Here is a 16875-nt window from a genome sequence, read left to right as displayed (position 1 = left end):
GCCAGCGGGAGAGGAAACACAAGCAGGGGGAGTGGGAGAGGAAGAAGCAGGCTCATAGCGGAAGAGCCTGATGTGGGGCTCGATCCCAGAACGCCGGGATCACGCCCTGAGCCGAAGGCAGACGCTTAACCGCTGTGCCACCCAGGTGCCCCTCAAAGGCCCCCTTTGAAGAACTAAGCAAAATGAGGAAAGAACACTTAGTTTTAAACAGGAGAAATTGATTTAACTAAATCTTAAACACAGTAGGCCATCTGCCAGTGGAAGCAATAGCCATTTTTCTCTCCCAGAATTCTTCACGAGTTAAAAAAAAAACTTTTTTCTTTCTTCAATTTTTAAAGCTTTTTAAACTGTTGTAAAAGTTGATTCAGTAATAGACTTTAAACTCAGAATTCTATTTTAGTTCATTTTTAGTTTAAAAGTAGCCAATGTTGTATTGCCTTTGTTTAAAGACTGAACAACTTTAATTTGCATTTTAAAGTTTTCTTTTCACCTTTCAGCAGCTTTGCTCCCAAACTACAGCTTCAGATACATTAAACTTTAATGACATTCATCTCTAAAACAGTACTTAGTTCAAAGTACCTTCTCCTGGCACCTGATTCCTGTGAGCCTTATCCTCTGACCCTGTTGTACAGTCTTTGCACCTCAGAAACCGAAGATCTTAGAGGTTTCGAAGGCACTGTGTCCCTGCCCAGGAGTGCAGACCCTACGCTCAAGCGCCAGCAGCTACACGACAGAAACATCCTGGAGAGAACCACTGTACTTCCGGAGAGTCACTTTCACTCGAAAGGTTTTCAGACTTGAACTACAGTCTTCATCTTCTGTGTGCCGCACGCACTGCTCTTTGCTTTCTGGGGCCCAACAAGGGAGTCCACCTCCTCTTCCAGAAAGCAGCTCTTCAAATACTGAAGACAGTCGACTCGTTAACTTCAGTCTTTTCATTCCTTCCTCCGTTCTTCAAATGACGCTGCTATGAATGCCTGTCCCCCATCCTCGTCATCCACGTCTGGATAAACACTCTAGTTTAAGTTTGTCACTGCCCAGCCTCAGAAGAAAGCACGCTGCTCAAAGCAGAGCACGTCGTCTTCCGGGCAGTCGCTCCCGCAGACGATACAGCCGGGGGGGTCAGAGTCTACACTTCGCTTGCTCTGGACACTAGGCTTATATTCATAAGGCCCAATTTCAAATGAGCTTTTTCAGCAGCCCTGAGATGTTTGCTTAGATTTAAGCTAAAAGCCTCTGGGGTCTCCGTGATCATACAAGCCATAATTAAGATTGAAAAAGAGGAAGGTGTAGGACAAATGAATTTTCCCCTTCTCTTTTTCCTGGTTCATATGCTAGGCCACCTCAGAGCGGACAGTGGACTTGCTTCCTGAAAAACTGTCAACCACACTCAATCCAGGTGTGCGAGTGGAGCTAGGACACGGAGTGGACATGGAGCTGGCGTTTCCAACCGCCCAGATTTTGAGCACGAAGTCGCTTCATTCCCCTCTTTGCCCCATGTGTTCCTCCAGGACTTGGGCTCTGCCTTATCAGACAGCCCTTCACACAGTGTGGTCTAGGCAGGATGGACTAGAAGTGGCTCACCGTTCTGGCTCACTACTCTCCAAATCTTAACCCAAACAAAAGGGGGTCAGGACATAGCCAAACTATTATTTTTCTTTCATAAATAACTGATCGACTGCTGGAAGATTGTCATCCATGCTTTGCTTAACAAACTCTCCCATTTCTTCATGTAGTTTTATGCAACAGATGCAACATGCTCTATCAGGCTCTTGGTATACCTGTTTTCATGATGACATGAGTAGTCTCTTCAGAAATTTGATTCGTTAAAGCGATGTGGTGTTTTTTGGCAAACTTCTCCACAAGCATCTGAAATCAAATGAAATATTACATTATAATAAATTACCTCTAGTACACAGCTTAGACTGTTGGTTACCCCAGCTTTGACTCTCCATTTTCCTCACAAAAGGTACATCCCTTTTATTCAAATGAGCCTGAAGGACCAAAATAAATAGTAATTTAATAAAAATTATGTAGAAATCAGAGGAAAGCATTCTAAAATAGTCTGTGCTTACAGACACGGAATTACAACCCAGGATTCAAAATAATAATTTTTCCCTTTAATAGCAGATATCATTTGATTCCCTAAAACAGTTTCTTTGCAGAGTGATACTCGACTATAATTTAGATTTATCAGCCTACACTCTAGAAGCCAAGAGGTAACCAGCCTATTCAGAAAGGTATGCCACAGATATGGATGTGGCTGAAAAACACGGTTCAACCCTCTGATAGTTACAAAACATTCAAGTCAAGACGCTTCTAAAGGTCAGTGCGGAAACTATCAATTCCTCTTAAGGATGAGGATTGGAGGAGACTCAGATGCTTCCCAAAAGAAAGCTACAGCCTTCTAGCTATAATCTATCAGCCAAATAAAAATCAATAGGCAGTAAAAGGGATTAACCAGATCCATTATGGACACAGCTGACATCATCAGTAGCTACTGTTTGGTAAACAACTTTGCTTCCCAAGGGCCATCATGTACTGGTCATGGCCACCCATGCCAATATTTCTGCGCTGTACAATACTGCCGCGGAGAGCAGGCATCTTTCTTTCAAGCTGCCTTGCTCCCTACTGCCACAGGGCACTGCAAAAGGGAGGCTAGAGAAGCTAATGACATCCTCCCCCTTTTGCCACTGCCCTCTGCCAGGATCATTAGCAATTCTGAACTGATTAATTGCTGAAATCCCAGCCTTGAAACAGTGTTCAGTTAGAAGAGCAACTGCTGAAAAGATCATCTTAATATGGGCTTTGGAATTAATCATGTGTACTACAGTCAGCAGCTTTCATAATAAATTTACCACACTTCAGCAACTCTGAATGGAGCCTAAAAGTTTTCTTCTGGGCTTGCCTAAAGACAACACGTACCCAAGTCACTTACAGTCTAATCTGCAGCTCTGAGTTGTCCACAGCAAGAAAAGATTAGATCATTTTAGCCTCTCGGAAAAGCTGAACTCACAAAACAAAGGAAAGGGGAATGCTAATTTTCAATGAATAAATGGGAATTCTAGATGTACAGGGAAATGATCAAGAGCAGTAGAAGCAGACAAAGGTATGAATTTTCAGAACAGACAGCTGATCTGGACGCATGGTTGTGAGATGGGAATTCTAGCATTATTGATGAGAATTTATTCACTGTATCTACTAGGGCAGACACAGGTTACTCTCTGCCCTTTTAGCAGTGGGATACATTTGGCCCCTGAGCCACTACCTATAGAGAGGAGAAATGGTTCTAGGAAGGATATATTAAGAAAGGCTTAAAGGAAGCCTAGGAAGGATATATTAAGAAAGATACTTAAGAATGACTGGGTCATCTCTCGGTGTGCAATAAATGGCACCCACTATTGCATCCATTTGATACGCTGGTGTGTTATCTTACGATTTTAAAGAAATATTCATTCAACTTACTTTATTATGAAAGGATACCAATGGTGATTAACTACCCTGGGAGGTCAATTTCCTATGATGTCTGAAATCTACACTCTGCCCAAGCAGAAACAAAATTTCAGTGGTCTTAATATTTTAATGGATATTTTTCTACAATGTGAAACAAATCCTATTTCTGGTACCAGGGGCTCAAGGACATGTCAAATCCTAATAGGGAAGGGGTGCTGTAGGGCAGAAATGATAGAGCAGGCTATTGAATAACTGGGTTACAAGCCAGGATAAAGACAAACACTGGAGAAATGCCACTATCTGGCCATTTGCTTGGGACCACTTTGGATTTAGTTAATTATGCTCGTAAGCACACAGACATAAACCAAGGTGTTTCCTCTGGGGATTAAAACTATACTTACTTGCTTTTTCAGAAAAAAAGTTAAAATTAAAAAGCTCTGTATTATACCCAAAGCTATAACCTTTCTGTTAATGTTTAATAATTATTTTAAGTAAATATATACAGAATAGTCCATGCTACAGCTTTATCTAGGTCCCAATCTTCAGAAATTAACAATGGAGGGGCGCCTGGGTGGCACAGCGGTTAAGTGTCTGCCTTCGGCTCAGGGCGTGATCCCGGCGTTGTGGGATCGAGCCCCACCTCAGGCTCCTCCGCTATGAGCCTGCTTCTTCCTCTCCCACTCCCCCTGCTTGTGTTCCCTCTCTCGCTGGCTGTCTCTATCTCTGTCGAATAAATAAATAAAATCTTAAAAAAAAAAAAGAAATAAATTAACAATGGAAATTAGATTACATATAATCATTCTTGGTTCCTAGATTTCTCCCTATAGGTTATTCATTGCTAGTACCTACTTAAAACTAGTTGTAATTTGTTAAGAAATCTCAGTTGTTAGGGAGATACATAAATACACTCACAAATTCTTTTGGGGTTAAGCCTGATGCCACCATAGATATTGTTCTGTTGATTCTTTTTACTGAAGATATAACTTCTGGCTTCTCCCTGCCCACAGTGTCTTCCCTCTTATTATACCCAGCAGTATTAGCAACATCGACAGCAGCTGTACTCTTGGCTGATTCTTCAACTTGAAATTGGGGTAATTTCAAAGCAGAGGTTGAAGTTGGCATGCTGCTAACATGAGCTGGCTCTGGGGCTCTGTCTGCAGAGGGGTCAGACTCAGGGTCATCAGAGAAGAGGCTGATTCCAGACTCGAGGTAAGGGGTTCCCTCTGAAAGGCACAGGGGAAGAAGTTAGCCCAGACGACGATGAATCTTGAATTACAAATACTATTCATCATGATTCTATATTTTAAAAATAAAAGTTTAAGCCAACTGACTAAAGAAATATAGCAGCATTTTATTGCTAATGACAGGAATACAAGTAACTTTAAATATTCTTTTCGAAGTTTTTATTACCTATATTCTCCAACTGTTTAACAATGACCGTAAAGAACAAGGTACTTTTGTAAGGAAGGAGAACAATTTTGAAAAATTAGACAAATACTTGATTTTTCTTTATCCATGATGATATCATTGTCTTTTTGACTTAATAAATCATCAGATATCATTACCAAATTAAAAATAGAAGACCATTCCTGAAACACTTCAGAGAACGTCACTCCATCAGGAAGTAAGCATAGCCAAAGAGAAAGCATGAGATCCCTAAAATGACCTTAAAGAACATGGCCAAATACGACATTTAGTGCCAAAGAGCACCTCTTATGATAATGTGTTTTTGAGGACTAATTTAAAACTTTCTTTACTGATTGAAACTTTGATTTATAAGCCATAAAACACACCATTCATTTAAAGTGATTTATAAGGCATAAAATGCATAGTCATTTATATTCATTAATTCATAGAATAAGAGCTTACTTTGGAGATTTGACTCATTTTTCAATAAAGGACAGGCTGAAAACTTTATCCTAGGGCCCTAGAATTCTTTATTTTTTACTTTTTTTTTTTAAGTAATCTCTATGCCTAATGTAGGGCTCAAACTCATGACCCCAAGATCAAGAGTTGCACCCTCTACTGACTGAGCCAGCCAGGCACCCCTAGGGCCCTAGAATTCTTACTTAACAGTTGAAATAAAATATTTAGAGCACACAAGACTCTCCCATCCTCAAAACTGTTAGAGTTAAACCAGTAAAGACAGATTAAGAGCTGCAATAATTTTCATGTAAATTTGGATTAATATTCAAGCTATTTTTCTAAAATGGGTTTAAGTATAAGAGAAGCATTCGTTATAGACTAGACATGCTAGACATCCGAAAAGTTGATTAGCCAAAATATCTTTAGGTCAGATTCAAAGTAAAACAGAAGTGTTTTCTCCATTAGAGCAGATGAAATATTACCCAGATCTGGTCTTGACAAAGACTGCTCCACGACCTCTTGGGCCTCTGACCTAGTTGGTGCTTGGTCCTCCACACTGACGACCTTAATGAGCTCCTTTTGAGACGGGCAGTTTGTGTTCTGAAGATTCCTTGGGCCGCTGTGCACATACCAACTGGTATCTAACAACCGGGATGGAGAAGGGGAAGACCTAGAAGAAGGATGAAGGGAGAAACACACCACCACAGTTTGTGAAAGGACTCATCATACTTCCTGGGCAGCGGACGCGAAAGCGGAGCAGCTCACTGTCAGGGAGATGGGGAATGACTAGCGAAAAAGAACCCAAGTGACTGCCCAGAAGTCTGGATTCATGGAGCCTGCCAACGTGTCAGGGCTGACATATAACAGCTCCCCTTAGGGCCTGGGCTGAGGCAGGATATTTCTCAGCTGTTTAAAAGCGTGTCAGCAAATTTCACCAAATTCTCCACTGCCACTCACTCAATCAAATTCTATCCGCTCTTCCACTTGAGTCCAAATGGATGTATCAGAATCAGATCTCTCATGAAAATAGAAAGCTGATTAATTTTGACATTTCTGCACTCACTCTTTCTGCCCAATTTTAGCAGAATTCATAGAAACATCCCTATCTCCTGCCTTTTCAAGATCTAAAGCCATTCTCAGAACAAAAGCCAGCTATAAAGTACTGTCAGAAGAGCACATGCGCCCAGTGATTCCATCCTCCACTCTTTCCGGTGTTTAGGGCTTTGCAGAATAAGATACTTAGCAACAGATTTATTTAAAGGATACTTAACAGATTTGAGGAATTCATCCTCAAATGCATTAGTTATCGTTTCCTTTAAATAATAAACAATGGCTACTAAATAATCAAATACAATTTTTATAATATACAATCTATTATAATGGATTATATAATATAACATAATAATATTAATAATTATAATACATCAAATAATTGTCTATTAAACAATTATTGGGTGTTTACTACAAGTCAGGCAATAAAAGTAAGCCCTGTGCATTAAAGATGAGCAAAACCTGAATCACCGCTCTCAGGTAGTCTAGTAGAGAGAGGACGTTTAATCAACGTGTAGGTTCTTTTTTTTTTTTCTTTTTGTATATGTATGAAAAAAGCAACAAGAATCAGATGCTTAGCTGTCTAAGCCTCCCAGGCACCCCAATATGCAGGTTCTTTAATAGAAGTCTCTATAGGGTACACTGGGGAGGAGGAGAAGGTATAGGAATATTTAGTATAAATATTAAATGGTTAGCTCAATTGATGGCAATGAGGTCATTCCCTCTAAACATGGGCCAGTGCTTATGGAGGCCAGATCTTTGCATTCTCTCACAGCCACAATGTCAGTCTCCCAGCCTCAAAAATATATCAGTTCAAGAGGCTTGAAAGATAGTATGATTAGATTATTGACAACTTGTCACTATTTTCAGGAAGACAAATAAAAAATAAAAGTATATGTACACACAGTAGGATCTCAATAAATTGGAATTCTATTTCCCTCCTAGAGTGGTGAGATGCAGGCCTGCGATGGCTCTGAGGTTCTGTCCTGAACTTTCAAATAGGAAGAACAGCCCCAACCTGTCCTTTTACCCTTACAGTACTGTAAAGATCCAATGAGGAAGCAGATAAAGTACTTTGGAAAATATGAAATGCTACACAGTCTTATCTCAATAATGATTTGCATAGACATCCCTGAAAGATAGTCTGACTTTTCCTGGGGTCAATCAATAGCTAAACTTTTTCTAAAGAGGCCAAAACTTCAATCAGGGCCAAGGCTGCCTGTCTACCTCAGCTCCCAGGCTTGTTGTGGTTTCAGTTCAACGTTTTATTCTGCCCTTCAAAAGGGACAGATCTGTGCATTTCTCACCTCGTAGCTCATGCCTTGTACAGATCCAGAAAACCTACGTGCAATTAAACAAAAGAAGTGTCCCAGAGCAATGAGAGGTTAGAAATGGCTCTTTACAAAAAAACTAGAAAAAGGATGGTGAAAAAAATTTAAAAATAAGAGTTCAATACAAGTAAAGATGTTATTTAGAGACTACAACTTGACATGTATTACGTCTTACCTTCTTGTTCCTGGTTCTTTATTTTTACTGGTGGAACTATCCAGAGATACTTGAAATTTGTCAGCAGAAAGGCTTTCGGGATTCTGGCTTATAGGATAGTCACTACTTTTCTCTGAAGTTAATATTGCTTGAAATGGGATGAGAAAACAAAGAAATCTACTTTACTGTTTTGTCCTGATGGTGATAATTCAGGTGAGGATATCGATTTTTTCGAAAGCAGCAACCTGTGACAATCAAATTGATTTTTAAACAAGTATATCAGACAGAATTTTGTAGACCTAAGTGTTGCAGCACCAGGTGAAACTAAATGACTCAAAAATCGTAGGGACAATGAAAGGAAACACTTCAGGACGGAGTCAATGAAGATACCCGGCGGAGACGAGGCTGGGAAAAAACATACATTTTTTGGCCCTGAATGATAAGGAAACAAGAATAGGAAATGAATTTTTATCTCTGCAGCAAAATAAATTATTCTGAAATCCCCTTAGATAGCAGGGAAGAGAAAGTACTGGAAAGCACAAAGCACATTCCCTACTGCCTCCACATCAAAGACTGCAGAGGATGGGGGGTTGAACTTTTTGCACGTGTGGGGAAATAAGAGGGGAGCGGTCGGATGAGAAAGAAAAAAACAGGTGACATTTTGCTTCCCATTTTCAATGACTCAGAAAAAAACAAGCCAAAAAAACCCAACACACACAAAAACCAAGGTGCTGACTGATAAGGAACCTTGAAGGAATCTATGGAACAGCTGGTGAAACGGCACAGGAAAAGGAAAACACACACAACAGACCCAAGGCAAAGTTCTGGCACGTTAGTGCGTCCTTTTTATTTATTAATTCCTCCAAATGTATTATTGTACCACTGCTTTCTAGGAAATGCCTTCAAGGCAGAAATCCTTAAAAAGCAAAAACAAACACTTAAAATTACAAATGTCTTCTACCCATTAAAAAGTCACTGACGACTATAATTTATTTTGAGCTTTTATTAGTAAGTCAAGGCAGAAAATTTTAAACAAAAGGCAATACTAATTAAACTGTTTTTTAAGTCACTGGGTAGCCTGGGGGGAAATAATCACTGATCTCCCGAGTTATTCCTCAAATGCATTCTTTCTAGTTTCCTTTATGCCTATTTTTTCTGGACCTGTGCGTTTCTAGGAACACAGGAACTCCCAACTGCTGAAAGCAAGCATTCTTACAGTGAACCAGCAGGTTTTTCTTTCAACTGTGTATCACTTCCCCCTAAATACAGGGTGATAATTGATAAAAGGTAATGTGTAGTCTCTAAGGAATCACACCAAACAGAATTAACCACTGGAAAGGGTTAAAATAAAAAAGTGAAAGAGTGTGTGGGGGAGGAGCCTCAGACACAAACACAGATATTAAAGTCATTCCATTGTCTAAACATCTGGCATATGAATTGCTCTTTTCTTTTTAAAGATTTTATTATTTGAGAGACAGCATGCGAACGCTGGAGAATGTGAGAGGAGGGTGGGGGGACAGAGAGGGAGGGAGAGAATCCCAAGCAGATTCCAAGCTGAGCGCAGAGCCCCATGGGGCTCAATCCCAGGACTCCAAGACCATGACCTGAACCGAAACCAAGGGTCAGATGCTTAACCGACCCAGCCACTCAGGTGTCCCGCTCTTTTCAATACAATAGGGCTCAAACTACAAAGAAATTAAACTAACCTGAATTGGATTCGATACCTCAATAGTATACAAAACACACAGGGCAAAGTTTTCTGCTCTTCTTTTTCCTTAATCCTTATTTCATAAAGCAGGACCTAGAGCCCAAGTCCTAGAATAGTCCCTCTTAAATCACCCCCTCTTCTGGGGGGTCTTTTTTTTTAAGATTTTATTTGAGAGAGAGAGAGTGTGTGTGAGAGAGAGATGAGGGGAGGGGTAGAGGGAGAAGCAGACTCCCCACTGAGCAGGGAGCCTGACTTGGGACTCGATCCCATAACCCCATTATCGACTTGGGACTCGATCCCATAACCCGGTATCATGACCTGTACCGAAGGCAGATGCTTAATGGACTAAGCCACCCAGGTGCCCCTCTTCTGGGGGGTCTTAACCTGTTATATTCTTCATGGGTAGGGAATATGGGCTAGACCAAACATTTAACAAACTTACTGACTGCCTATTATGCATTAAGAATTATGCAAAGTATTGGGAGGGAAATCAAAGGAAAAAACAACAGGGAAGAAGGAAAGATATTAAGAAATTATAAACTACAAAGTACAGGACCTACAATGAAATACAGTTTTAAAAAATACATAATCCAGGGGCACCTGGGTGGCTCAGTCGTTAGGTGTCTGCCTTCGGCTCAGGGCGTGATCCCAGAGTCCTGGGATCGAGCCCCGCATCAGGCTCCCTCCTCCGCTGGGAGCCTGCTTCTTCCTCTCCCACTCCCCCTGCTTGTGTTCCCTCTCTCACTGGCTGCCTCTCTCTGTCAAATAAATAAATAAAATCTTAAAAAAAAAAACAAAAAAAACACACCATAACCCACCCACCCCAACTGATTCAGAATTTCCAGGGCAGAAGCCTAGGAATTTTTAACAAGTGCTTCCAGGAATGAATATATTGTGGGACAGAGGAGCTCAGATGTGTCTAAAAATCACTTCCACTGTAACGGACTGTGATCTTACAAATGCTAATGTTTGCTTTTGAGTGACAGGTAATCCAGGAGGGAAAAATCCCAACCAAATGCCTGATATGAAACAGCTTTACATGTAGAGGGAAGTATACATAATTTATAATGGGTAAGGATACACATTTGCACAAAAATATGCAGGCTTGGGAATGACCTCGAGATAAACCACAGGACAGATCTATGCTAAGGGCAGAACATTTGAGGTGAAGACCTTTCATCATTTTAAGAGGGCCTTCATCATTTTAAGAATATTGGTTCAGGGCACGTGGGTGGCTCAGTCGGTTGAGCGTTTGCCTTCAGCTCGGGTCAAGATGGGGGGGGGGAGGTCCTGGGATCCAGCCCCCTGAGCCCCCCCACCCCACAGGGCAAGCTCCTTGTTCAGTAGGGAGTCTGCTTCTCCCTCTGCCCCTCCCCCTGCTTGTGCTCTCTCTCAAATAATAAAATCCTTATTTTATTTTTTAATATGTTATTTATTTATTTGTGAGAGAGAGAGAGCACAAGCAGAGGGAACGGCAGGCAGAGGGAGAATCAGCTTGCCGCTGAGCAAGGAGTCAGATGTGGGACTCCATCCCAGGACCCTGGGTGGCTCAGTCGGTTGAGCGTCTGCTTTCGAGTCAGTTCATGACCCCTGGGTCCTAGGATCAAGCCCTGAGTCTGGCTCTCTGCTCAGTGGGGAGCCTGCTTCTCCCTCTGCCTGCAGCTCCCCCTGCTTGTGCTCTCTCTCTGACAAATAAATAAAATCTTAAAAAAAAAAAAAAAAGAAGTTTGCTTGAATTTTAGTTCAACTCAAACCAACTTAAGAGAGGAAAAGTCACAAAACTTGAGTTGATATTAACTTGATACTCACACTGTTTCAGAAATAAAGCCACAAAATTTCAGAATTCATACCCAGAAATTTCCTTTCAGTAAGTCTGGGGTGGGTTTTTGAGTTTTTTAATAATGTGAATTAAAATATTTACTGAGTGCCTACTGTGTTCTAAAAGTTCTCTGCCCTCATGGAATCTACATTCTAGTGGGAGGTGAGGAGGAATTCTCAACAGTAAGCAAAAACAAATTGTGTATGATTAAAAGTTCGTAAGGGTTATGAAAAGAGTAACAGGGTAAAGTGGAGAAGTCAGAGAGGTAAAACTTGCAATAAAAAATATGGTGGCTCATGCTAGGTCTTAGTGAGAAGTAGCATTTGAACAATTTGTACAAGATATTTCAGTTATGCCAATGTAAGAGGTCATGGAGGACGCTCTCTGTGGAGCTAGGAGAAAGGGCTTTTTTCTCTTTCCTTTTTTTAGTAATGTCTACATCCAACATGAGGCTCGAACACACGACTGAGCCAGCCAGGCACCACAAGGACTCTTTTCTTCTCTTCTTTCTTAAGATTATTTATTTATTTATTTATTTGAGAGAGAGGGAGAGAGACAGGAGAGGAAGCACAGAAGGAGAGGGAGAACCAGACTCCCTGCTGAGCAGAGAGCCCAACATGGGGCTCGATCACAGGACCCTGAGATCATGACCTGAGTTGAAGGCAGACGCTGAACCGACTGAGCCACCCAGGCGCCTCGCACCTTTTATCTTTTAAACCAGGAAATTTTCATAAGCTTCTCCTCTCTCCGCTCAACATTTATCCACCTACCTCAGAACTCTGCGGATGCTATGAGGAAGAAGACTGTGAGTAAGTTTACTTTAAAGGATAGAGTAAAAGCTCCTGACAAAAATGTTACACAGAAACTCAGAAGAAATTTTCAAAAAGGTTTTCAAATCCATAGTACAGCATAATGTGTAAAAATATAGCATTTATGAAATTTTAAAATGAAGGAAAGCAAGCCACAAGAAACACGCTGTCTGCAGATCTTCAGGAAAAAATAAATGCACACACACAACACTCCAAAGAGGAGACAGTAGATTTACACACGTATTCAAAGCCAGACAATACCATTTTCTACGTTGTGCATTAACATGGCAAGTCTAGTCTGTTTTTAGACTGAAGATGGTGAAAGCACCCCAAAGAAGAGAACTGTGCTGGGGACGGGACTTTGGGCTTCATTATCTGGGAGATGAACAAATGAAGGTACAGTTACAAAGAAAGCATTTAAGGAAATACAGTTTGAACCACTGCCATAGCAACAGAGTCCCCAGCTTCTCACGCATGAGCTACTGTTTCTCCCTGAACACAAAAATACTGCAAGGCGCATTCTGGGACCAGGGCCACACTGTTCTGGAGAATTGAGACTTGAGTTCCTAGAAAGAAAAGACAGGCCCTAAAGGCCCCAGCAGAGCTGCAGAAGGGAGCGACGAAAAAGGAACCTTCACACTAAGTTAGCTGGGTAGGTATCACGGAGACAGTAGTGAAGAACACTTTGGGGGGACTCACCACACGTGCCTGTCCCTAAGCAGCAGCTCCCCCCCGCCCCCCCACCGTGGAACCCGTGCCTGCACACAGCCTCTCACCTATGTGTCTGTGGCTCTGCCCCTATTTACAACCTGCCTGATGTGCTATCTTCCACAAGGCTCTGTCCAATTAAAGACTCAAACTTTCAGCTCACTTTCCTTCATTTACTCCACGTTATTCCTCAGCTCAGTGCTCACTTCTTACAGGAAGTCAGCTCTGATCAATTCCAACCTGCCTGGATACTCCAAATGCCTTCGCTCAGAGGTCCATCCGGTCTTGTTGATAACCATAATGCTGGTATAAAGTGCCTGCCTCTCCCAAGTAACTGGACTTTTTGTGGATCATGGTGCAATTCCTGACAGCTAGGACAGCTCTCGCAAAACCAGAACGCGCATTAATTAGGGCTTTGGGACCTGACACCACTGTTAAAAGGACTAAGTCTGAGTGTTGTTTTTTCTAAGCTTTCTAGAATGAAGGTTTGCCTATTTCCAGTCTCCCGCATCATACTCAGTTTCCTATGGGGTCCCCGTAGCATCTCTTCTTTGTGGGTACGCAGTCAGACAATGGCACTTCATGACTGTCTTGGTTACTCTATAAGGTAAATTAGTTGTGAGCAGGGAACGGAGGCAAGGCTCTAAATAAAATTACCCATGGAGTGACTCAGCAAACCTATGCTGAGCAAAGAACATAAAATGTCAGAGTTAGGCCCACACTTTTTTTTTTTTTTTTAAGAGTTTATTTATTTGAGAGAGCGAGAGAGCGTGAGCATGAGTGGGGGGAGGAGCAGAGGGAGAGGGACAAGCAGACTCTGCGCTGAGCACGGAGCCCAATGTGGAGCTTGATCCCAGTCCCGAGATCATGACCTGAGCCGAAATCAAGAGTCAGATGCTTAACCGACTGAGCCACCCAGGCGCCCCTAGGCCCACACTTTTTAGAAGGATAAAGGCTTAGGGAGAAGAATTCCGCTTAACATACCAGAGTTAGGCCAATATGACAAACCTTTTTCTGATGTGTTTTGTTCCGGATTTAGCAGATCCTCCGGGGCACCAGAACCTGCTAGGAGGGAAGGGGAGCTGCGAGAAGGCTGGCTCCCGTGCTGCTCTAACACGGCTTCCAGTTCGGCCATTTCCTGCTGGAGCTTTATCAGGTTATCTTGCATGGTATCCCTCTGCTGTGAACACAAGAAATGACACCAGGAAAGTCACACTCTTCCAGCAACTTGCCACAAAGCAAGGATATGTCACACCAATTAATTTTAGCATGGGAACTGAAGCCACCTAGTATGGAATTGTGAGTTCTGGCTGAACACCCTTTAATCCAACCATATTCCTGCAATTAATGCCCATGAAATTATCTCAGAATGATGTTAGAGTGGGGAAAAAAAACTCCTCAAACTCTCCCAAATAGACTTGGCTTTATCATGATGTCCTTTCAAAGTTGGTTATTTTCTTTTAAAGCGAGGGAGCAAAAAAAAGAAACAACGAAGGTAACACGATATTTAAAATTAGCATGATTCTGTTAACATTTTACACAGGCTGTGTTTCACAGACTTGGTACTGTAGAACTCTTACGAGATTTAGATTAGTCCGTATAAATAATGTCTGATTTCTAGCTGGTAAGGGCTGTTCCTTTTCTGGGATTCTTTGACCATTTAGTTTCTAAAAGAGAGAGAGCAAAGAGCTGATCCACTGATTTATCTATTTGTTCCTTTGACAACTATTTGCTGACCATGTATTATACGCAAGGCACTGTTCTAGTGCTGGGGATTAGAGCCCTCATGGTGTTGCCATTCTGCAAGCGGAGAGGGTACCTAGAGATGACCTGCTGGAGGGAAGGATCTAGCACAAAGAGCCCTGGGTAATCCTGTAAGGACAGTTACTGTTTTCAACTCAAGAGAATGGGCGCTTTTTTTTTTTTTTTTTTAAGATTTTATTTATTTATTTGACAGACAGAGACAGTCAACAAGAGAGGGAACACAAGCAGGGGGAGTGGGAGAGGAAGAAGCAGGCTCCCAGCGGAGGAGCCCGATGTGGGGCTCAATCCCAGGACTCTGGGATCACGCCCTGAGCCGAAGGCAGACGCTTAACGACTGAGCCACCCAGGCGCCCCCAGATAATGGGCTCTTCCTGCTTATGGGGCTTCTGATGTTTATTTCTCCGTTTTAAGAAAAAATCTGCTAAGTCTTAGGTTTTTGATAAGCAAAGTACTTGGTAAATAAGGAGCTTTCCAAAACATACATTTCTTCATCACTGGTAGAAGGCACATCAATGGTTGCCGGCAAACCCCAGGGAAAGACTGTTTTACCCTCTGTTGCTTCTGATCCTTGCAAAATGACATCGCCCGCTACTAAAAACAAGCCATCTCCTTTCTCCTGCAATACCGAGTTCACAGTTTTCAGGTTTTTATGACCAGAAAATGTATTCCCAGCGTCACAAAGGCTTCTGCTGCTGCCCTGAGATCGCCCTGCTGCCAACCAGCAGCGCCATTGCCACCACGTGGTGCTTGTGGGTAGTTCTGTCGCTGATCACACCCTGGCCCTGGGGCGGCCTCAGTAAATCTAGAAGGAAACCAAGTGCACAGCCAACTGATAAGCTTCAGAAGCTGTATTAGTCACTTCTGGCACGACCATCACATCTAACCTCTCTGTGGCCATGAAATAGGTTAGAAAATCAGGGAAAATAGTAACAGGAGAACTGTAATTAGAGAACTTTCCTTTGGGTTTTCCCAAAGGAATTACTTTATAACCTAAATTCCCTTGTAGGTAATTGCCCAGATACACTTGGGAGACCAAAACCAAATTGCTTACCGAGGCTTTTTTTTTTTTATTCTAATTCTTTAGTGTTTCTGGAATTAGCCTTATTCTTTTCTATTCCCAACATGCTACTCTGATCTTTTTTAATACAGCTGCATTACTGTGGAAGTTCTTTAAAAGCCATTTTTACCGTGTCTCTTTCTTCCATAAGGATTTTAGTGGTATACCACTGCTCAGTCAATACCTTCTGAACACTATATAATTATTACTCATTACTGCCCTCAGGATAAAGTCCAAATTCCTAAGCATAGCATTGTTTTCCTAAACTACTCATATGTCGTTTTCCAGTTACACAGGACAGTTCTGTGCTTTCTGGACATTTCATGCCTCTGCGTCTTTGCCTTGATTGCTGCCTCCCTTCTCTATCTGGAAAAATTCTTCTCCTCTTTCAAGGCCCAGCTCAAATGGCTCCTTCAGAAGTCCCCACCAGCTACATCTACTATCAGGAACAGATGATCCCGCACTACCTCTTTTATACTACTAATGCATTAGCATATGGAAGTGGAATACCAACCCTTCTTGATGGGAGGAATCCTTCCTTAATCATTTTTGTATTCCCAATGCCTAGCAGGTAGTTAAGTACTCAGTAAATGTTTGATGCAAAAATGAATAAATAATTAATTAATCCGTCTTTGATAAAAAACAGATACTGATGGTACCAAACTAGGATTTCTCTATCTCCTATATACTTCTACTTAGTTCGATTAAACAGATAGAGGGAAAAGATCCCACTTCAATCATTTTGCCTGTCTGTGCTACTCTAGACTTAAGTTAGCCAGGAAACCTGACCTTAAGTCTGTTTTGGGGTAGATGCTTGATAAAAACACTTGGCAAAATGAATCTTCAACAAATAGACATATCTCTGTGAATAAGATCAGGAATGTGAAAAACAAGGAGGATGGATAGAATCAGAAACCAGGACCTACAACCTTAAAACACAAGGGACAAAAAGGTGAAAGGCATTGGTGAAAGGTCGACAGAGCCCCAAATCCACACCCAGAAAGATTCATAGGAGTTGCAGAGGAAAGGCCTCCTTAGTCTTTCTGTTCATTTAGTCACCATGGCAATCCCGTGGGCGGGGAGAACACTGGTGACAACTCAGGTGCAGAACGGGTTTCTTCCTGGCTCCAGCAGGTTTCAGTCCTAGAGGGATCTG

The 16875-nt window shown here is 41.8% G+C and overlaps 1 protein-coding gene across 2 annotated transcripts in view; it reads right to left on the bottom strand.

The window, feature by feature from the left end:
* Positions 1-16875, bottom strand: part of BRCA1 (BRCA1 DNA repair associated) — a 65563-nt gene that overhangs the window by 13903 nt on the left and 34785 nt on the right. For both annotated transcript variants that reach the window (XM_040640558.1, XM_040640559.1), the window contains 5 exons: positions 13907-14078; positions 7876-8002; positions 5802-5989; positions 4366-4676; positions 1782-1869 (listed from right to left, as the gene is read on the bottom strand). In XM_040640558.1, the coding sequence (XP_040496492.1) occupies positions 1782-1869; positions 4366-4676; positions 5802-5989; positions 7876-8002; positions 13907-14078 (886 nt within the window). The remainder of the gene's footprint in view (positions 1-1781; positions 1870-4365; positions 4677-5801; positions 5990-7875; positions 8003-13906; positions 14079-16875) is intronic.

Source organism: Ursus maritimus, unplaced genomic scaffold (genome assembly GCF_017311325.1).
Source record: "Ursus maritimus isolate PB19 unplaced genomic scaffold, ASM1731132v1 scaffold_24, whole genome shotgun sequence".
Lineage (NCBI taxonomy): Eukaryota > Metazoa > Chordata > Mammalia > Carnivora > Ursidae > Ursus > Ursus maritimus.
Note: the sequence above shows the minus strand (reverse complement) of the source record. Positions and strands in the feature narration are given on the sequence as shown.